Source organism: Pagrus pagrus (genome assembly GCF_965226575.1).
Source record: "Pagrus pagrus genome assembly, chromosome: 19".
NCBI classification, from domain to species: domain Eukaryota; kingdom Metazoa; phylum Chordata; class Actinopteri; order Spariformes; family Sparidae; genus Pagrus; species Pagrus pagrus.
Window position 1 is genome coordinate 20,555,728 of NC_140203.1, and position 22,774 is coordinate 20,578,501.

Genomic DNA, 22,774 nt, shown 5'->3' on the forward strand with positions numbered 1-22,774 from the left:
TATGTAGTGGACAAAAACCCATTGCATGTGGCTGTTGATATTTCAACTCCTGTCAATTACATCCTCGAAAAAAAAAGTACTTAAACGTGTCCATTTTTTTGAATGGTTGAGTATTTCCAAATGAGGTCTATCATGAAATAAATATTTCTCTTTTGGTTTAAATTTGAGGCTGAGTCATTTTGAATATTGATTTGTGTTTTGAGTGTTTAAAGAACTTCTGTTTTGTTGTGGAAGCAAGTTGTTATGTAGGAAAGCTCAACTTTTAAATTTACATTAGCTACAGTTGCTTTCTGTTAGTGCTAAAATCTGCTCACGTATGGCCAACACATGTATATTGCTACAAATTGTTACATAGAGCTCCTTTAATGCTTCATTGCAAGTGATAGAAACCACCCAAACGTTGACTTCGAACTTTCAGAAAACAGTTTATTTCAGTGTGTCATTCAAAAATGAAAATAAGAACTTCTACGATAAGCTGTCTGTCAAGGTGATTTTTATATTTATATATTTTGAAGACTCTTTACAAGGATTGACATTTACCTGCATTTTCAATGACAGCAGATAAACAGCGCCGCATTATCTAGTAATAACCTGTTACGTGTCTAAGATCATCTTAAAGTAATTAGAATGAACAATAATTACACTGCACAGCCTTGCAATCAGGTAATTAGACACATGCTTCATATTCTTTTCAGTTTCAAGTGTCCAAACTGTGATGAATCTTGTCCCCAAACAATACAGTTATAGCTGAAAGTTTCTCAGTTCAGCTTTATTGTTTTTCATCAGACTCCATATCCATATCTGCTGTCATATTCCACTGGTGTGTATTTGACCGGTGTGTGTCCGTGGCTGTTGCTGGACAGAGTTTGTGTGCATCCTCCATTGAAAGAGCTCACATCAGTCCCACCCACCTGACAGTAAGTAACCTGTTGGTGCTGACTGGAGCTCCGGTTCGTACGGCGACTGACCGGGCGGCTCTCAGGAGGCGTAGCGTCTTCCCTGTGTGATATCAGAGCAGGACAGAGGGAGAAAAACAAGAAAGTTAAAGGATTTTACAACCAAGGGCATTATTTGAGTTCAGCCATTGAATTCAGGGAATTGGTGCTTAATTTATTTCACGGTAAAAAATGGCTTAGAAGGCAACTGTAGAAGCTGAGTTTAATGGACTGAGCTTTTATAGTCTGAAATCATAACTATAAAAGTCATTTATGGAGCATTGCGGTAGAGCTGCATTGAGAGTCATGTGAATAGGATCTTTATTGAAATTGGCTTAGTTTGTGCTCATTATTGCGGCTGAGAATAACTTTATAACCAAAGCATTCTTTAGTCTGTAAAATGTGTAGTGGTCCAGTTCCAAGGTGAAGGGTAAGTTTTCAAAAAAAGTTCAATGATGTGCAGCAAATACTCATAATACTTATAATACTTATAAAATCTGCAAATCTTTGGTGAATTTCTTTCACTGTACAATCATGAAGCTGCTGGTAACTGAGATAACTGAGAAACACGTTTCGGTTTCCATCTGTGTGTTTTTATCCATATTTATCACAGTGGATGTAGAGTATTTACCAAGCAAAACAACGCTGCCCTGTAGGTGAAGAGCTCAGAGCTTTGTTGTCTCTGCTTATTTGGCTCCTCTCAGGAGAGCCTACTCTCACCGAGACGCAGCTTTCACTCCTTCTCTCCTTCTGATTCTGAAGGATACAATTCACTGCGGTGTTTGCTTCAACCAGCACACACTGACAAGAAGTATATAGTCCAAACTTTCCCTCGTCAACGCCGGTGCCAACATTGAAGCTTAGAAGCTACTTAGCATTCTGCATTTATGTAACTTTGCAGTACCAGCTGGGATCTGCTCCTCTGTCAAACCTGCACATCTGATCGACTTTGGCATTTTCTGTGGAGGCCTGAGACTCTGAGATTTTGAGCTGGTAAAGGGAATAAATCTGCTTTTGTTAAAGTAAAATGGGGGAAAATGTGCATCAGGTCTTTGGGGTTTCTTGGGTGTGTGTGTGTGTGTTGCCATGCAACACGGCAGGGCTGCTGTGAATCTGAATGAGTAGGAACCAGATACAGTAAATTAATTTAAACATCCAATTAATTTAAGGATTTCCACGGTTGTTTTGTCCTGCAGTTGAAGTTATTTTAACCTTTTGCATGAAATTATCCCGGAAACAATTATGCAAAGACAATTAACTGCTTATTCAAGGCTGTGGCTTCATGTTCTTCGTGATAAATGTTCAGGGAAGAACTATATTTGAAATCTTTTTCTCACCATTTCTGGGAACAACTGTAAAATCTTCCACTATCCCTGTGGTGTGCACTTATTTTAAGCACTTATTTGATTACATTTTTTATATTAATTACTTCTTTAAATCTGCTATATACTACATATTTTTATGTTTATCGCTTCTTTAAAGCTGCTATGTAATGAATATTTTCATGTTTATTATTTTTTCAAAGTGGCTATAATGAATATGTTTAATTTCACAATGGATCAAGTAATATAATGTGAAAATTCAGGCTCATAGTGACAAAACCCAGAGATGCCATAATTATGAGCAGCTGTATAGCGTCTTTCAGCGCAGTGTTATGTTTCCAGATGCAGCAGTTTAATGGAAAAGCAGTGATAACCCCATTCTGTGCTACCTGCCCCACATCATACAGCAAACAGATGCAGTACACTGTAAAAAAAAGTTGTTTTAACCTAAACAAAGTCCAGACTGAATCTGAGAAGACAAGATGAGGTAATTTTGTAACGATTCAAGACAAAAAAACATTTTTAGTCATGGAAATTAGATATTAATTTAGTTTACATGACTTATCATATCAGTTTCTATAGAGTTGAGTTAACAGATCAACCCTTGTGCTCCAATCAGAGCTGCTTTTTTTTAAGCATTAGCATAAAGATGAAGCAACTTCCAGCTAATTTGTTGAAAATGTCAAAATATGAGGGGATAAAGACAGAAGACAATAGTAACCTATATCATGGTTAGAAATGTCTTCATTGTTGTGGAATTCAACAACCATGACTATCTCAAAATGTATTGAAGTCTCACAGCAAGTGTCCATCACATCTGTTTTCTCTAAACTATGAAAAGGAAGAGTTGTAGATTATCAAGCAAAGGATGCTGGGAAGAATGCTCATATGCTGATCATGTTTCTTTAATAAGTTGAGTGAACTCATTGACTGAACAATCATTTCAAGTCAAAAAGATTAGATTAGAGGTTAGAGGAAGTTATGTTGATAAGTTCTGAAGTGGTCTGAGAATAAACAAAATAAATACAATGTTTGGTTACATTAACTTGATTCAAAGTTTCAAGCAAGAAAAGATGAGATTCCACTAGATTCCTGTGCATTTTTTCTTTTTTACAGTGTACGCTATTTGCTGGCGAACTGGTCGCAGCTAAAGAGCCTGTTGTTTATCCCCCCATAGAATTTATAGTGGAAACCAAACTATAGTTAAAAGAACATATTTGATGTAAAGACACCCAATTTCAGTGAATCCTAATGTTGCTGCACATTTGCCAGATTTATAAATAAGCAATTGTTAGCAAACTGCTCCTCCATTTTGAACATTATAAGGTTTAATATTCCCCAAGTGGCTAAAATTATGTTAATGTGGGTTTAAACATAATCCCACACCCTCTTATCACAAATTTAGATGCCGCACACGTTTCACCTTCGGTTATGGCATCACTGTACACAGAACCATCTGTCCAGTCAGCGGCACAGCTGGTGGTCAGAGCTGGTGTGCATTATGACATTTGTATAATTAGAAGCGCATCTGTGTTTAATAAGTAAAAGAGTAAAGGGAATGTGAGGGGTGTAAAAATGCTCCAGGGATTACTCTTTGCATTGAGATAAAAGCTGTTCATATTGTATTGATTTATGGGTTTGTCCACATTATACTATTATTAACTATATTTCATGTTCAACTTTGCACTTACAGCTCTTCGTCGTGATGCGGAGTTGGAGTCTTATTTTCCTCGTTGCATTAATGTCTTGCTTTTAGACTCAGAGAATACTGTACTTGAACTGTTTTAATACTCTGTATGACTCATCTCTGAACTTATCTCCCCCCCACTCAGGCTGCACTGTTTACTTTTTTTTTTACCCTGAACCCTGGCAACTGACAGATGTGAGAGGAACTATTGTTATCATGGCTCAAATGATTACTGCTTTGCCATCCCTCTCCTATGAGCTTTTTCACTATGATGTTCATGTGAAGAGGGTTGAACTCCTGAATGTCACAGATATGGAGAAGGCCCTGTCAGGGTTGTGGCTTGAAGTGCTTCTCTGTCTCTCGTACACAACGCTGTCCACCCACACTGACACTGCTCCCATTTCAGCCATCTACTTTAAAGCATGTGGGCTGTTTTCAACTGCATATGAACCGTAACTGTAATATTTTTATATATTTATTTATTTACTTGGGGGGGACACTTTCTTTTTGGAAAAGGAGACATCCTCTCAGAGGTGTCAGGATGGGTGGTCGGCTGCAGAACATGGGCCCTAGAGGAACTCTGCATCCTGCTCACGGATTTGCGTCATCAGAGGAGGAAAAAAAGGGCCTGAACAAGGACTTTCCTTCAGAGACACAGTGTCCCAAGCTGCCCTTTTAAACTATTTACCTAGTTTGCATTGTTCCATTTGAGGAGAGGGGGCACAACCGAATTAATGTCAGCTTGAACATGTGAAGCGAAAAATGGGAAAATTGGGTTCTTGCACCCTTGTACTGTGGAGATTTGTCCCCAAATCAGATGTCATCATCCAAAAAGTCAGTCCTAATGCGTTTATTTTCATTACACAAAGCACTTTCAATAGTCTGAATGTTTGATAGGTGCTCTAGCAATTAACTTACCTTGAATAAAATTGCCAGTAAAAGAATAGTTGAGTTTTAAAGAACAAACTGACCTTACAGCTCCCCAAACAAACAAACAAACTGCAGTACAACCATACATTAGTTGTGTTGATCTCCTCCAGTTTGTATGAAGAAGTATATTACATTTAGAGTTGGCCTTGACTGGCTTTGATATGTATCATTTAAGTGGTTTTCTCCTATTTAAAGCCTGTATATTTGCAGGGCAGAGGACACACTGAAAAAAATAATAATAATTCAAACCCCAGATTTATGTAACTGTGCTAGATTGTTCTCTGTTCTTTATGCATGATGGCAAGAAACAACCTTCACATTCACCTAAAGAGTGTCAAGACATTTAAATATCTTCACAGCATGTAATATGAGGATGGGAGAGCAGACAGCACACGGAGAGGAAACCTGAGCTCCCCTTGAAAGAAAAGTGCACAGAGTTGTTCCCTTGAACCTCTCAAATGAGTTGTCTGACATTTTAATAATTTGTTTATTGGCTTTCTGGAGTCAGATGAGGAGATTGTTAACGCTCTTTCTATTAAATATGAAGACACAGCCGAAGTGGAGACCTCGGGACAATTTCCAGCTGTGTTTGTGGTGACCAAAACTGGTATTTTAAGCCAAATTTGGATCTTTTCCTAACCCTAACCAAGTGGTTTTTGTGCTTAAACCTAACCAGACCAAAAGCACAGCGTTGCCACAACATAAAATAGAAAACTGAACCTCAAGAAAAATAAAGTTGCAACATGAAGATATGTAAAGGTTTACCATATCTGTAGTTTGCAGAAACCTGCATGTTAACTTCAAGAAAAATGGCATAGCAACATAGCAGCTTCTCCACTGTTGTTTAAAAGGTGTTCCTATGCATTCCTGCCACCCTCTGCTTCGTGGGAGATAAAGTTCCCAACAAAATTGGACATTGGAATGATACTCCCACTGTGACGCACACCCCTGCAGCCCATCGCCATAACTCCTCATTTGGTCTGATGAAGCCTTAAAGGATAACTACCGTTTTTTACAATCTGGACCTTATTTCCAGCAAAATATATGGTCATTTACTCACCCAAATAACTTTGGTGTCATTCGGCGTCGTTCGGACGAAATTAGATCCAGTGTAGCGCTGATATATCCATATAATGCGAGTAACGGGGCATCGACACACAGCCTCTATATAACGCATTATCTACCACGAAACTAGTTCATTTCACCAATATTTTGTTACGATATGCTAGTGCTATTAGCCTCTGAGTCCGGGCTCATCTGTTGTCAACATCCGGGGTCTGTAGGTTGCCCTACTACCTCTGACCTGGAAGATGTCGTCTCTGAGCTGCGCGCGCTCCCGCGACAGCCGACTTGTTTACCTGTAGCTGCTACTGCTAGTTTGACCCCGGATGTTGATAACGGACGAGCCCGGACTCAGAGGGGAATAGCACTAGCATATCGTAACAAAATATTGGTGAAATGAACTAGTTTCGTGGCAGATAATGCGTTATAGAGGCTGTGTGTTGATGCCCCGTTACTCGCATTATATGGATATATCGGCGCTACGCTGGATCTAATTTCGTCCGAACGACTTCAAATGACACCAAAGTTATCTGGGTGAGTAAATGACCATATAGTTTGCTAGAAATAAGGTCCAGGTTGTAAAAAACGGTAGTTATCCTTTAAGCAAACTGTAAATAGCTTAAGAGATGCTGTGGGCAGATGCCACTCTCCAATGTTTTTCCAAGATTTAATAAACTGTTTATTAATACTGCAGGTTTAAGACGAGAACAACTAGGTGCGTTTGTTGACAGTAGAGAGTCTCTCATGTTTCCAAGTCTGAAGAAGAGACAGAGACAATCAACAAGGGGAAGGATTTGGCAACTTTTCATGAACCCTACTCATATCAGGCTTTCAGATAAGGCATACATTTGGCTGTGTCGGCAGTTATGTTTGCATTTACATACCTGTAGAGAATGGGTTTGTTTCTGCACTTAGAGCACACATAAACCTTGGATTTCATTCAAATTGTTCTGCACAATGCCAGGCTTCATATGAGACTGACTCCATCTGTATAATTAGGTGTATAGATGAACATCGAAAAGTAAAATCATAACACTTGGAGGAAGCCTGCCTGAGATATGTAAATCAAATAAATTCAAATAAAACGTATTTTTCTCCATCTGTATTTTTGTTACATTTATGTTTCTTTCCTGTTTTTTTAAACCTGGGATTTTGCTTCTCTTCTTATCTGACTGGCTTTGATGTGTGTTGTGTTATATCTTGTAATACACATTTATAGTTACCTCTTTGTCTTATAAAGTTTAGCTCTTGATGTCTGTTCTCACTTGTTTTTGGTTGTTAAGCCAAAAGCATCTTATTATTACTAATTTATGCAGATCTTACAAGCTGCACGAGTGCACAGAATAATGTTTAGTCCAAATGTGCATTCCCTTCAACAAAACTGCTCAAAGAGTCCCATGAGGAAGAAGCTTCTGCCTCTGTTGGTGTGGGTTTAAATGAACACTAGAAGAAACTTGCCAGGCTGCAGTGCTGCACAGTACCTGATATCATTGGAGAACTCCTTCTCATGGCGGCGTAGGTTGCTCAACTTCCAGAAAAGAAGCGCGATGAAGACCAGCAGGACGAAGATGAGAAGCAGAGAACCCACAGTGACGCCGACGATCACCGCGGCTCTGTTTGGAGCTGTAAAGTCAGTATGGAGAACAAGGAATTATTCTCTCAGAGGTTTGTGGCAAAAATGAATAAAGTGTGGAAAAATCCATTGAACGGTACCATTTGTATTCTCTGGAGTAGAGGTTTCTAGCTTTTTTGGCTTGTGACCCTGTCTTCTCACAGGGCGACACCTCAAAGAAATTAAAATCACATATTGCCTAAATATCAGCTTTTCATTAAATGAATTCTATGAAACAAGAAAACCCCTTATTTTAATAGAATAGTTCAACATTCGGGGAAAGACGCTGCTATGCTTTTTTCCCCTGAGAGTTAGATAAGAAGATCAATGCCACTGTCATCTGTATGCCATATATGAGGTTACTGCTAGCAGCAAGTTGGCGTAGTGAAGCAAAGAGAAGTGAAGGTTTGATCATTCAATGATGTTAAGAGGGTTTACTTTAGCCTATACGAGAATTATCTGAACTCACAGAAAATATGGTGATCCGGCTGGGATCACTCAGCCCAGTCGTCAGAATAAAATGTTGCCAGTGAACGCTTCTACAGACCACAGATATGTTCACATTTGTACGTGTCATACACACCATATACAAACACAGAGGAACATATGGGTGGAGTGATGCGGAGAAACACAGGTGAGGGTAATGAGTGGAAAAACACTAGGAACAGGGAAGGAGCTGGTAGACTGGAAAAAGACTAGGAACAGGGGAGGAGCTGGTAGGCTGGAAAACACTAAGAACAGGAAAGGAGCTGGTAGGCTGGAAAACACTAGGAACAGGTGAGAAGCTGATAGGCTGGAAAACACTAGGAACACGGCTGGGCTAAAAAAGGAGATGCAGTGCATGTGTGGAGGCAAAGCAGACTGGGGAGGAACACGGGGAACAGATCTGGAATAATTAGACAGATGCTAGACAGGTGTGGAGGAAAAATTGGTGAGGAGCACAAGAAAACAGGAGGAAGACGAAGCAAAAGACACCACAAAACACAGAAAACACATAAAATCCCAATAAAATATAAAAGGAAATGAGAAATGAGGAAATGATGTTTTCATGGTTTTCAACAAGACCTCGGGACATGTCCAGCCCACCAGTGGTGACCAAAGCAGGTATTTTCAAGCCAAAACATAATCTTCTCCTAATCCTTACCAAGTTGTTTTTGTGCTTAATCCTAACCGGAGCATAAGCACAACATTGTCAACATAAAAAGCAACATTGAAGCTAAAGAATCCTAGATATGCCGCATCAAGAAATGTAACGTTTCAACAAATCCTAGCTTGCAGAAACGTACAGTCAGAGCTTACACGTGTCCTTAACGACTCTGTAAGGACACTCCCACACAGGGTTTAAAAGCCTGTACACTGTTAACATTTATTCTTGTGAAGTGGATTTTTGGTTAAAACCTTAATCCAATTCTATAACGTCTTGTAAATCCTTTGCAAACCACAAGCCTCAGGGATGGAACCTGTGGTTGAGGATGGCACCCTGCACTTGAAGTGAAAATGAATGATTCCCTGCCCAAAGCTAAAATATCTGAGCACTAAGACTGGAAGTTATGGCCCCGACGTGATGTATTCACAGGGACTGCTCCAGAGATCATGAGGCACACAAAGACAAACTCATTTTATGGATCCACAGAACGGAGAGGGCTTGTTGGAGCCTCAACCCAGAGATGATTTATTCCATGCTGAATCATTGACTACTCCATACTTAGCACTTCGAAAAGTCACCAGATTGATTCCCTGTGAGACAGCTCTGGTATTTGTCTGCTCCGTCTGTTCAGAGCTGTTCAGAGGTTCTTTTAATGAGTCCACTTATTTCCCGTTGCTGCCTTTTTTTGTCCTGTTTCATTTACACTTTATAAAGCAAGGGACTATTGACATACAAGGCAGTGGAATCATTTCAGCATTACTCGTGTGACTTTGCGACCCGACATCAGGAAAAAGGTTCTGTCTTCTGTGAATAAAGAGATGCTTGCCATCCACTGTCGTCATTAGACAACATAATTAGGATAACACATTGATGTTTCAAAGGCTGTTGTAAAAGCCCTGTGTGTGAGAATTGGAGCAATGGGGAGATTGTGGCACAACTACAAAGACAGACGACTTGAGAGGATAGAAAAATCTAGGTCTTTCATGATCACATGTGCGTGTCATGTGTGGATGTATGTGGACAGGAACAGCGCGTGCGAGTGATGCATTCCCTTACGTTTGTTCGCTTTCAGGTTGATCCTGCAGTGCTCGGCTCCCACAGCATTGTTCACCTCGCAGAGGTAGATTCCTGCAGAGCCCTGCGAGTGGTTGCTGATTTTCAGCTCCCCAGTCACACTGTCTGAGAGAACACACACCCACAAACACAGATGAACACATGTACAGTACATGTGCTGTGCAAACAGTATAAGAGGGTGGAATAAAGAGAGGGATTCTAGGAGTAGGAGTAGAAGCCGAATAGTTTAAGTGACATATGCTTAAGGTTTTTTTGCAAAAGGAGAAGACCTGCACACAGATTTTCACCCATTATGTCTGCATGCAGCCAAAATTGGTTGTGTCTCCGGCTTCAAGAGGACACAGATCAATGGAGTTTACAGTAAACAACGTAGAGAACGTTTCAGTGAATGTTTTGTGTTGAAAAGTCAGTGAGAAAGAAATGGGGAGAAAATGCAAATGACTGCTCATTATGCGTCAGAGCCCCTATAAGACAGTAAACTGTTGAACTTGAGAGTGTCGTGATGAGGCTCTAATTATTTCTTCATAAAGTTTTCCCCTGGATTTTCTGTCATTTTCATAGATTGTTACATATATTTAAAAAATACAGATACATGCCTTAATGGAAGAATAAAAACAAGACTGCAAAAACTAAACATTTTACCAAGTGTGTTTATCTAATTTATGGTCGAAATTACACAAAGAAATTAACATTTTCCAATTTCCATTTTCCAGAAAGTAACATTTCAGTGACTGAATCCCTATGAAGTCGCAACAGTAACAACAACAATCACTTTCTGGTAGACAACTGCTGATTGATTTGCTTTGTGGAGATGTGAATTTGGCCAACTTGTTTATTGCTGTTGTCATTTGCAGTAACTTTAACGTCCACTGTAACCTTGAAAGATAAAACTGCTGAACAGATTGAACTACTGAACGGAACTGAACTGTGATGGAGGATGGGTCTCGGCCAAGAACAGAGCCCATTAACTTGTTGGTTCAGGAACTATTGCTCACTTTCTTTAACATTGCATAACAGGGTGTTTTTCGACATTGGGGAATATTGCATGGATCTTAATGACAAATGATCAGACATAAGGATTCAAATTTATATGATACAGGGCTATCAATTTTGATATTGGATTAGGCTTGATTGAATTAAAGGGAACTGTTGGGCCTTTGGTACATACTGTACTGAGTGCTATTCTAGTATTATGATCCGTGTTACTTTGCTAGCTACACAACAGCGACATTTTGGACCAACTGCTAGATTTTTAGTCTGGGGCCCAAAAGGTAACGTAAAGGTGCAATATGTACGAACTTGGAGCTCTAGGACCAGGGGAATGTTGGTGGTTAGCTGGCACAGGGGCTTTGGACTGGGATGGGCCGTGGCTAGCTGGTTAGCATGCTAACTTCAGTAGATATCTCTGCAACACAATACATAGACATCATATGTGTCAAAACTGTGAATTTCTGAACGTTTTTTAACTCAAGGTCTTACATATTGCCCCTTTAAGTAAATTAGCTAAATGTGTTGCTAGTTATGAAATATGACACGTGTGTTTTTAAGTGAATTAGAAGTATATACTTTGAAATTACATCATGAAAAACATTGTCTTAAATTGTACGTAAGGCAATGCGTGACTCAGGGCTTTGCAAACAAAACATTGTGATCGGTTCTGCAGGGACTTGTTTTTAGACTATTTTCACTTGTTCCATGATTATTTTTACTCGTTACAAGAAAGGAACACCTTGTGTTCATTATTTTTGAAGTTGCATTTGCTTCCTGTGAACATCATGAGCACGTACTGTAAATTCAACAACAAAAAAGGGTTTTCATTGTGTTTTGCTCCCACAGAATGAAATACTCAAGCACCATCTGTCTCCGGCCCCCACACCAACAAACACACACGCAAACACACACACACACACACACACGCTGTCTTTGATGTGCAGTAGCATCATGACGTCAGCAGAGGTCACGCTTACTCTGTGTGGCTGCAGCAGGCATGGGGCCTCCGCTCTCTCTCCTCCACGTGTATGCTAAGGGAGTGGAGCCTTTTGCAGACTTGCAGTGCAGAGACGCAGCCTCGCCGACCAGCTCGCCTCCCTCCACCCAGCATTTAGGCACAGACGGCTTCGCTGAAATCACACAACAAATGGATCATTTCACGCTGCCGTTGCCATTCCATTTCTTGGGGAAACAGTACAGCTTTATAGCTCCGGGGAAAAAAGGGCAGAAAGCATTTGGATTCTTTAATGACACTGGTTCACGCCATATAGATGGGTCAATGTGATGCATTTTATCAGTCAAATAGAGTCACAGAAACAAACACCAAATCCTTCTGGAGTGCAAGCTTAAGATGAGGCAGGAAGGATGAGTACTTTCCTGTTTGAAAATCCAAATGAGGACAGAAATAGGTGAGAATTAAGGTGAGATTGATTATATTACAAGGATGCTTGTGAAGAACAGACCTGGAGGGTTGTTTAAAGCACAGCTTTTCACAAGTGTGAAATACTAATAGTATCCCTCCATTCATCCATTTTCTACTCATCTTGCTTTGGATCATACAAAGAACATCACATCTATTGAATGAGTAGTTGGCTCTCATTTTATCTGTATTCCTGTTAGTATGAAAACAGCCAGTCTTTTGATGTGTGAGGTCTTTTTATTGATATTTACTTCACAATCTGCTAGTTTTCATCAGAGAAGGTGACTCCGTCTGATGCAGTGTTTATAGCCAGTTGAGTGTGAGAGTAAAGACCTGAGAAATACCGAAGACACAACAAAGTCAGTTAAAGCTGCCCCAAGGATGATGCAGAATAAACACAGCTATTGATCGAAATCTGTTTCTTCTATGGAATGAAGTCTAAACTCCAGGCCTCAAACACCTGGGGCATGTGTTGCATTTGGATGATGACATGTAGGTGTTCTGCTTTGAGGATGTTACTTTTGGCCATACAGACAATTTTAAAGCAAAATAAAATCTGGTGTATCATGGTTAATGATAATGAATGAAAATAATAGTATGAAGTGCAAAAATGGGCACATAAGTTCCTCCTACAGGGACAATGGTTGTATATATCAGATCATATATAAAATATATGCTTGTATATATCACATCATTTGTGAAAAATGACTTGTAGTTCTAGTCACTGTTTACAGTCTAAGCTGGCCCATGGATAAACTTTGCAAAAATGAAATGTTGAAGGCTTTGCAATATAAAATTATACTTTAAAACAAAGTCTGATTGACCCTGTTTTCCATCCTTTTGATTTAAGCTCTACAAAGCTCCTGAATGAGTTTTGTTTTTTAAAACTAGGAAAAATATTCTGCTCAGTCATAAAACAGTGTGGCCTTCCAGTTTTCAGTAAAATTTCAGTAAATTAAATCTGCTAATGATGTGACCTCCTCCTCTACTCCACTTTATGAGCACACTCTTCAGACACAATAACTGGGACAAAGAGGAATTCCAGTAATTTTATACCTCAGCCTTCTTCTTTTTCTTTTACATGTTTTACTGTGTCAATGATTCATACTCTCAGAAAGTTTTGGAATCAGTCCAGTAGATTGCTTCAGCTGGCTGCTGCGATACGGCTACAACGACTGCAGTGTATTCCTTTGGGGCAACTGTGACAGTCAAAGTTACGTCCACTTACATGCTTGTTTTTGCCAAAGACACGCTGAGATTGTTTTTCTAAGTGTCCAGCACTTACAGAACTAGACCTTTTGTGAGATCAGTTTTGTAACCAGAAGGAAAAGCTTTGCTCTAGTCTCTGAAATCTCCCCAGGTGAGTTGTGACAGTTGTTGCCTGTTGACACTGACTCATTTTTTTTAAAGAGCAAGAGTTTATCTCTAAAAGGAATTGTTTCTGTAATTTTGTCTGACACTTAGCATAACAACGTCAGCTTGTTACTGGCAAAAACAAGCACTTTTAATGGAAGTAACTTTGATAGTCGGAGTTGCCTCAAAAGATTATGTTGCAGCTATTTCAGCCGTGTCACATCTGCCAGCTGAAGTGATGGATGGACCGATTCCAAAACTTTTGGTAAGTATGAATTATTTACACACCAGACAAGCAGATATAAGGCCCAGGTTTAAAAGTACTGGGATTCCCCTTTGTGACTGAATACACTGACAAATGGCTTTTCGTCGTTGTCATATCAAATTGCAGTCGCCTTTCAATCTCTCATCAACTGCTCAATCTGTATCTATCAGCTCGTCATCAACCTCTCTGAAGCCTCTTCCTTCAGCTAATTATTTTAAGTCCCAGTGACCAAAATTCTGACGGCCTTCTCTATCAAGGCAGCTATATCTGTTTGCTACATCACTAGATAAAGCAAACTATGTGCTGATAAAAGACATAGTGTTGAAAGCTCCAGAAAAAAACAGGGCATTTGGTTCAGATTGTTTGGTCAAACTGTAAATGAAAGTGTAGAGAAGTTAAAATCAAAGTCGGCCCGGTTTGGCCTTCGGGAGCATTCAGGAGAATTCCTGGTTAGCTGGAAAGCTGATTGCCCTGGAGTGACACTCCAGGCAAGTGCTAGATTAAAAATCGGTAAATCAGAGAGAAAACAACACAGGGCCACCATCCACCTGCTTTTAGCCTGATGTAATGAGCTCTTTCTCTCATCACACATGATTGGTTGCATGCATGCACACATCAACACAATGCTCAGTCAGTGCGTCGAGTGTGAGTGACCACAGTGTGGCGAGAACATCGACAACACGTGAGACAGAGAGAGAACAAGAGAAAAGACAGAGCTAGGGGGAGAAGCATGAAGAGAAGAAAAGCCGAGGAGGAAAGTGCAGCTAAATGCTTTAAAATTACAGATATTACGAGCAGGGAGCACAGTTGGTGTTACGGAAAGATAAAACATACCAGCAGGGTGTCATCCGCATGTTATACTATAATAGCCAACCTTTCCGAGTTGTACTGTTATAAATAAATTTGATCTTGCTTCTATCACGCGGAGGGATCAGCTACCAGAGCATCATGATGATACATTCAAGTCAAGTCAGAGCTGTGAAGAAATACCAGGTGCAAAACAAACACTACAAAAGTGCACAAAAAATATATATGAACATTATTAGCTCTGCCAAAACTGAGGACTAAAAGTGTCTGTTAGTTACTGGTATTAACAGTTAACATAAAGGAGACCTATTATGCTTTTCTTTTTTTTTTTACCCCTTTCCTTTAATTCTGTGACTTTGTGACATCACACAACATCACCATGTCAAACATTTGCATGATTTATACCTAATGGCTAGTTTGGCATGTGAGAATTAATTCAACACAGCTGCTCTGTTGTTGTTAGCGGTGCTGGCTCAGGCTTGTGTGAGCTGACAAATCACAGGAGACTGGCTATTAGGGAGGGGGGCCTTAAAGAGACAGGAGCTAAAACAGAGCGATTCAGACAGAGGGAAAATACAGTGCTGCAGCAACAGCATGAGAAAACTGATGTGTTTTTAAGCATTAAAGCGTACAAACCTATTCTAGCAGTAACCCAAAATAAAATTATGAACATGAAAAGGAGCATAATGTGTCTCCTTTAAAATAGCGGCAGTTGCCACTTGTTGCCATAGCAACAGTAAATATCACGTAACGTTATGGGCTGATGGAATGTGCAGAATCAGGCTACGTTGTAAATTCAAATAAGATCCCTTGTATTCAGCACAGTATGCATGATTTTAGTAGTTAGTAAACCTATAGAAAAGAATACCTTTTGATATATTAGAATGATATAAATATTATTGTTAATTTCTTTATTTTTTTTTTATTTCTGCCGTTATTATAATAACTAGCTGATGAAAAAAAAGCGACTAAGAGGTCATTTGAATGTGTATTAGTAGGCCCTACATGTTTTGTAAACGCAATTTTAAGGTCATCAATATCCATGTTATCCATCAATATTCATTTTCCTATTCTGCTGACACAGTTGCGAAGCGCATTCTTGGTGCCGCTGTTTACATTGTTATTCTTATAGCCTAGTTATTGATCTTGGTGTGGGCGGCACTGTACAGTTGCTTGTCCACAGATCGCCGCGATGGAGGAGATTACTTATTTCACCCACCCACAACCTGTCCCCTACTAATCAGAATGAAAGTCTGTATGTCCTGTCCTGTCCGATCAGAGGACTGAGATCCAAGCACTATATTATGCACCACAGCGCTCCCCCTGCTCCAGTTAAATAGAGCATTTTGTTCACATACAGTCAAACGGAGTTGTTGTCATCAACTTTATTGTTTATTGATCACTATCAAAGGCAAACTCCATGTAGAAAGATAGGACTGTCAGTAGCTGTTGTGGATTTCTTGTATCCATGGTGCCTACAGCTGATCAATGAGAAGAGGGCAAAATCCAAGCGCACGGTTTACAAATCCGTTCGACAGATTTCCACATGTAGTTTTTTTTCTACCATTTGACCCTAGAGGGGCTCTGTAGATACGGACTGAGTCAATAAGGTAATAAAACAGCGAGACAAACTCAGGGCCCTGGTGTGTTCGCTGTAGTCTGGAATGCTCACATGTGCCACCTGATGGTTGTCGGTGCGTACTGCAGCTAATGCAAAATCAGCACAAAAGTCCCCCCTCCTTTTTTGCGGTGTCGCGGCAATGGCCGTCCTCTGAAAGGAATGGCAGCCTCTGAAAGGAAAAACATCCTGATATGCTGTCTGAATGGACGTTAGATTCTCTGCCTGTATTGTCATCCCAGCCCCCCTTGTGTGTGGTTTTGTGGTTTTGTGTGTTGTGTTTTAGCTCCAGGAAGAAAAATCCATGTTCTCTCATAGCAAGGACATTTTATTCCATTCATATTGAAGGGTAAAGCAGTGGAGAGAATTGTGCAAATTGACCAAAATTAAGGAGGCAATTTGTCACTGAATAAAAAATATTGCTTTAACAGATCAAATGCCTGGTAAAATCCAGTTATAGCAGCAGACACTGAGAAGGCTTTTATCTTTATCTGTCCAATTTGAAAAGAAAGTTGATTGTTGAGTCTCACTCCGAACTCCTCAGATACTGTTGCTTTGGGATGGCGGCCGACAGGACCTACAATCCCGAAGCATCAGTATTTGATGGGTTGGGAATCAAACTCAAAAATAAGTTTTCTTACAAATAGGACCTTTAACAAAACTGACAGACTATTCAGCGATGGAAAAAAAAAAAAAATTTCCTTCCCTTACTGTTACTTTTTTGAGTTTGTTTAACTTGTACTTCTGTTTCCAAGTATTGCACTTCGCTAGGCCTACATTTTAAGTCACATGGGTTACACAGTGACAAAAAAGTCCCATGAAAATTCATGATATACCGTGTGAGAATAGAACTAAAGAGAATCACCAAATCAGCAGCTGCAGCACAGAAGAAGCTGCGGGTTTGATTGTCTGTGCCGAACGCTCATTCAGCTCAAAAGTTTTTGAAAAGTTTGAGGAGCGCAGTAGGACAAGAGAGGTTGAGAGAGTTTATGTTATGCACTAGAGTGTGAATGAAGTGAGAGAGCAGAGAAGTTGAACCGAGCAGATTATGGAGGACTTTGCAGTGCACAAGACTTGAGGCGCCAACAGGTGAGTATCATACCCTCAATGACGGATGTAACTCACACTCCAGAGGAGAACATCAACAACCGCTTTGTTGCCTAGCAACATTGAGTTATGTATATGTGTGTGTGTGTGGACTATGCAGTGAAGTGCAGTGTGTGCAGCCTGTCTTTTTGCTTTAATGAGTTGTGCTGTAGCTGCTGAGTTTATATTGTCTGTTGCATCTCTGTGTAGTCTGCCTTGGTGATGCTTTATTCTGCTTTTAAAGTGGCAGATTATTTCATTTATGTAGCCTAATATTGCTTGTAGCACCAGCATCATCTTTATTTTTAATGTTGTCATTTTGCTTAATTGTCTGGGTTTAGTCTCTATTCTACTGAATTAATTCTAGAGAGGCCACACTGAGGAAGGCAGCTGTATATTTATGACTGATAATCAGCTGTATGCACAGGCTGCAAAGTACCTCTCAAAAGAAAAGGAATTTATTGGTAATTTAGACATAAGGGCTCTGTGAAATTGTCTCACTAGTCCATGCACACTGACCTTGCAGCCTAAGGTAAAGGCGTTTTTTTATTTAGAAGTTCTATCATATAACGTTATCATCATCATAACCTTACTTCACCCCTTTTAAATATTTAAGATTCAGAGTGTATTTTAACTGACAAACCTTTACTTTTGTCTTACTTGTCGTAGTAGTCTTAAAAGATAAAAGCACGTCACGTACCTCGAATTTAGTCTTGTGGCACTGTGTAATGCATACTGGCATTTGACAAGGAATTGTGAAACATCCCACAAGGCTAAAAGTGAATACATGTAGCTCCCTTCTCTTTAACAGTGCCGTAGTTGTCAAAGGTGACAGGTATAAATAATGTAGCCAGGCGACATGTGCTAACCCCAGGATGCAACCCAATGCCCTGTCTTACCCATTACCACCAGTGTCACCTTGCGCATGTCCACTCCAGGTGATTTCTTCACCTTACACTGGTAGGTAGCACTTTGGGCAGGTGACAGTCCAGAGATGGAGAGCGAGGCATCACCCATTGAGGGGTCAGGGGCAGCAAAGTTGAGTCCTGTTGCAAGAGCATGGTCACCATGGGTATATTTAGTGCCGCTGGTGTAAGATATGAGCTGATGGAAAACAAGACACACAACAAAGCGTCAACAAATACTCTGAAAGACACTTTTAATTGATGTTTAAACATGCATAAAGTATATACAGTATATATATATATCAATAAAACCTTTAAGCTATTTTTTCCCCCATCAATATTGAATAAAATGGCTAAATACGATTTTCTTGAGTTCCCCTGCCCCCTAGTGGTCAGAAGTCAATGAAGGCACCTTTAAGTTTGCAGTTTGTCATTTAGAATAAAGAGCTGGTCAAGACTGTCCTGTTTAAATGTTTAATTGCAAGTCAAAGCCCAAATATGTTCTGAATTTCAACTAGTTCAGACTGTGGAGAAGACATACATTCAATTTACTGGTCCATGATTTTCGTTTTCTGGGATGAACTTGGAAATTTGATGCTAATTGTATGCAAAATGCAGACATCATTCAGTTGGAACACTTCAACAGTTGATTAACTCCAATTAATTGCTTCCATAACCTACAAAGTTGTCTTAGTAAGTGCACAGTAGGTCAGCTCAAAAACCCATTAATACAGGCAAGGTACATCTTTAATATTTATTTATTCATATGATGATTTTAAATAATGAATGGATACATGGACTTTAGAGTCCTTTCCTGACAATGTTGATGAGCTGCACTGTTCGCCAAATATTTTTTGACAAATAACATAAAAAAAATCACATGTAAAAAAATGCAAATTTCATATGATTTCATGTGCCATGTTTTGTTTCCACATTTGACATTATTTAATTTTCACATGTGACATTTTAGAAAAGGGATGTCTTTGAATATATTGACTCGTCCTCATCAGACCCCGCAAATACATTTATAGTATAATTTGTACCATTCTCACTCTGCTCCTTACCATCAGATCTTTCTGGGTGGTGTCTGGACTGACCACAGACCATTCAATGTCAAGTTCTCCAGAGTCGAAAGGGCTCGGTGTGTAACTGCAACCCAGAGTCACACTCTCCCCCTCGGCCTTCTGGATAGTCTGCGGGCCCGTGGATGTCACCTGCATCCCTTGTGTACCTTTCAATTCTTAAGAAATTCAGACACGTCTGGAATTAATCACAGACACACATTAGCTGTTTCTTAATATCTTATTGTAGTGCTCACTGATAAATATTACGTATTCTGATTATTCACTGAGCCATATAACAGTTTCTTTTCCGACATTTTTGTGGATATAATTTAGATTCTTTTCACAAAGGAGGTCTGGGTAAGCAAAAAAAACCCACCAGCATAATAGTTGCAATCAAATGCTGCACAGAAATATGAAAATGACAAGCTAGAATTAGTCTAAGAGCTTTGAGATACAATAGTTAAAAGAAAGAGCACAACAAGGAGCACTTAAGAAAACAAATTGAAACAATGGAGAAGTATACGCATATGACTCTTGCAAAATTAATTTTACACAGCTTTTTAATGACTCTTTCACTAGGTATTCACAGTATCTCAAAGCTATTTCTCAAGAGAAAATAGCTTTAGTAGTTTTCAAACATCCAGGAGTAGCTCCATGAGGAGGAAGTGGAATTATTTGCCTCATTCCATTTGAACTACGGACACACATTCAAAGTCTTGAAACAAAGACAGCATTTCTATTAAGGTTTCTTTTGTTTTCTTAATTTCTTTCAAAAACAGAGGTTGCAGCCAAAGACATATCCCTCGTCTCACAGTCACCTACGTTGGCCCAAAATGCAAAAGGCCCTCCCTAGAGCCAGTGTTTGATGTGTCTGTTCCATCTTGCTGCTGTAGAAACATGGCTGTGGAACATAATGATACTGTAGGTATCTCTTTGAGCCTCTTTGGTGCCTAAACCTTACCAAGTACTTTTGCCACCTAAACCTTACCAAGTACTTTTGGTGCCTAAACCTAACCAAGTACTTTTGGTGCCTAAATCTAACCAAGGTCATACTGATAATATTTTTTCCGAGACAAATCCTTTTTGAAAAAATAAATAATCTACAGAGCTTGTATAATGGTGCAGAATAGAAGCATCTCTTTTCCTAAAAAGCAATTGTGATTCAATAACTTTAAAATGTTTGTCAGGTCCAAAATTATTGTTTTGACACTTGGTTCCAGATCTAACAATGGTTGTCAGCCATCAGTGTAATGCCACTGGTATCACGACACGTTGTGTGTGTGTTTAGACAGCGATCAACAGTCTTGGCAGTTGCAAGTATGTGGAAAAAAAACATAACCCAGTAGTTTTTGTGCCAAAACCTAACCAAACCATGACTGTTTCACAACATTCATAACAGTCCAGAAGTTATAATATGTACATTAATTGTCAGCGAGCTTTATTTTGAAAGTCTAACCAGACCATGGATATTTAGTTTTTCTTACTTGACCGCAAAGCCCTGAGAAAATGTCTGGAGGTATAAAAGGCTCATTCTAAGGTAACGGACACACAATGATCCTCAGTTTTAGGTCTTAATACACTAATGAAAACGTAATTATGAACATCATATTCCATTTCTCCCTCAAAATCCTACACATTGGACCTTTAAGAGCCCCACCCTAAAGGGAAAAAATAACATATGAACTCAATTCCCTGGGATATTGGGTAGTCAACAGATGTCTGGAGACACAATCTCAAAACCTGGTTGGACTAGCAGCGATCACCCCGGTAACACATATGGAAGCTTACACCTCTGAGGCCTACAGCTCAGCAGTGTTCGACAGAGAAGAGACACGGAGGTCTCAGTGATCATTTTATAAAAAGATGCTTCATCCAATAATGCATCATAACATACACAGTATGCAGTGCAGAGGATAACACAGGCCACTCTTCCCGTATGCGTGTGCTGTCCTTTTGTGTTTATATTGCTTGTGTGTCTGTATTCTTACCTGTGCTCAAGAGACCTGCAGTGCATAACAAGAGGAAAGAAAACCAGGGTGGGCTCCAGAGGGAGAATGCTGACCTGCAGCTTTGTCTGAACATAGTGGTCCTGGTTTGAATCAGAAAGAGCTGCTGAAATTCTAACAAACAGACAGTACAGTTTATTAACATTTGAAACTGATCAACCGTAAAGAAATGTGCTCTTCGAGAAACAATTAAGAGAAGTGAAAAAGCATGGATGTAGAGGTTTATATAGATATTACCTGCGGATATCCAAACGTCTGGTAATGGAATACAAAGGATCAAGCAGTGTGCTGCCTGGAGCTGTTGCCTTGCAGGGAGCTCCTCCTGTACTTCCCCCTCATCACCATGAAGCCGTCTGATTGGATGGTTGCTCCACCTGTCTTACCTGTTTGCCAGCAGGTTTCCTTGGGACTGCAATTCAGCTGTTAAAATTGATCACAACCCCCTCACCAAAGGAAACAAAATAATGTAAAGTAACATTTTAATCAAATTAGACAAACCAGTGAAAGTGTGCTTGAGCGAATCATTGCTCTGGCCTTGGTTGACAAGTGATTTGAGTGGTTTCATGAGAAATGAACACACTATACACTGAAACCGAAAAAATCTGCAACACAATGCTGCTTTGTCTGTAGTCAATGATATGCCCATGCTTAGCTCACGAACCCATTAGTCATCATCTCAATTTTCTATTTATTTGGAACATTTCATTTAACTGGACAAAAACTAACAACCTTAAAAAACCTTGAAATTTAGTCAAAACTTTTTAAACTTGAAAATAAGGAGAAGGTTATCTGCATCCACTGTCACAAGGAAACACACAGCTATTGCACACTCCCTCTGATTTGTTGCATACACAAAGCACTGCACACAACTTTAGCACCTCTCAGTTGTTAGTTGTCCGTGCTTTCAAATAATAAGGAAGACACAAAGAGCTCTCAAGTGACGAGAAACCGGTTGTTCAGCCAAAAGCACGAGCCAGCAAGCTTTGTATACATTACCAGGATGTAATAAAAAAAAACTACAAAGCTTTTCTCAGTGCCAAATCTAGAGGGAGACAGCTTTTATAAATAAATAACAGTGGGGTGTTCTCCAGTAGAAACATGCAGAAAATGGATTAGTCATAAAGGATAAAGAGCTTTATCTCCAGTTGTATAAAAGTATGAAACACTTCTTTTAAATCTTTATGCGAATTCACCACATTTATTTTGCCAGCTTTGGGCGATGTCTTTGAAAAACATTTTTATTTATAGCCACCAGCTGCTAAAGTGGAGTTGTCAGAGACAGAGCCAGATCTATCGAAAAACCAGCTCAACTCCTCTCTGACCTCACACGCCCACTCAAAAAAATCCAAATTTGAGCTGCTCAGTTCATATAAACAAGAACTGCAAAGAAAGTGTTATGGAATGGAATATTTGTCTGGGAATGAGGCGTATTTTGCTGCGGGGAATTATTTTTAAATGCTTTAAAAGCATGAAACTGGTACTGTTTTTTAA

At 39.6% G+C, this 22,774-nt stretch overlaps 1 protein-coding gene across 1 annotated transcript; it reads right to left on the bottom strand.

The window, feature by feature from the left end:
• Nucleotides 1-473: 473 nt before the first annotated feature.
• vsig8a (V-set and immunoglobulin domain containing 8a) lies at nucleotides 474-21,339 on the bottom strand. The gene is made up of 7 exons (XM_084383141.1): nucleotides 21,266-21,339; nucleotides 19,278-19,453; nucleotides 18,208-18,412; nucleotides 11,737-11,889; nucleotides 9,752-9,874; nucleotides 7,418-7,559; nucleotides 474-999 (listed from the first exon to the last, which is right to left on the bottom strand). The coding sequence occupies exons 2-7, from the start codon at nucleotides 19,431-19,433 to the stop codon at nucleotides 783-785; spliced, it is 996 nt and encodes a 331-aa protein (XP_084239267.1). The 5' UTR covers nucleotides 19,434-19,453; nucleotides 21,266-21,339; the 3' UTR covers nucleotides 474-782.
• Between the last annotated feature and the right edge of the window lie 1,435 nt (nucleotides 21,340-22,774).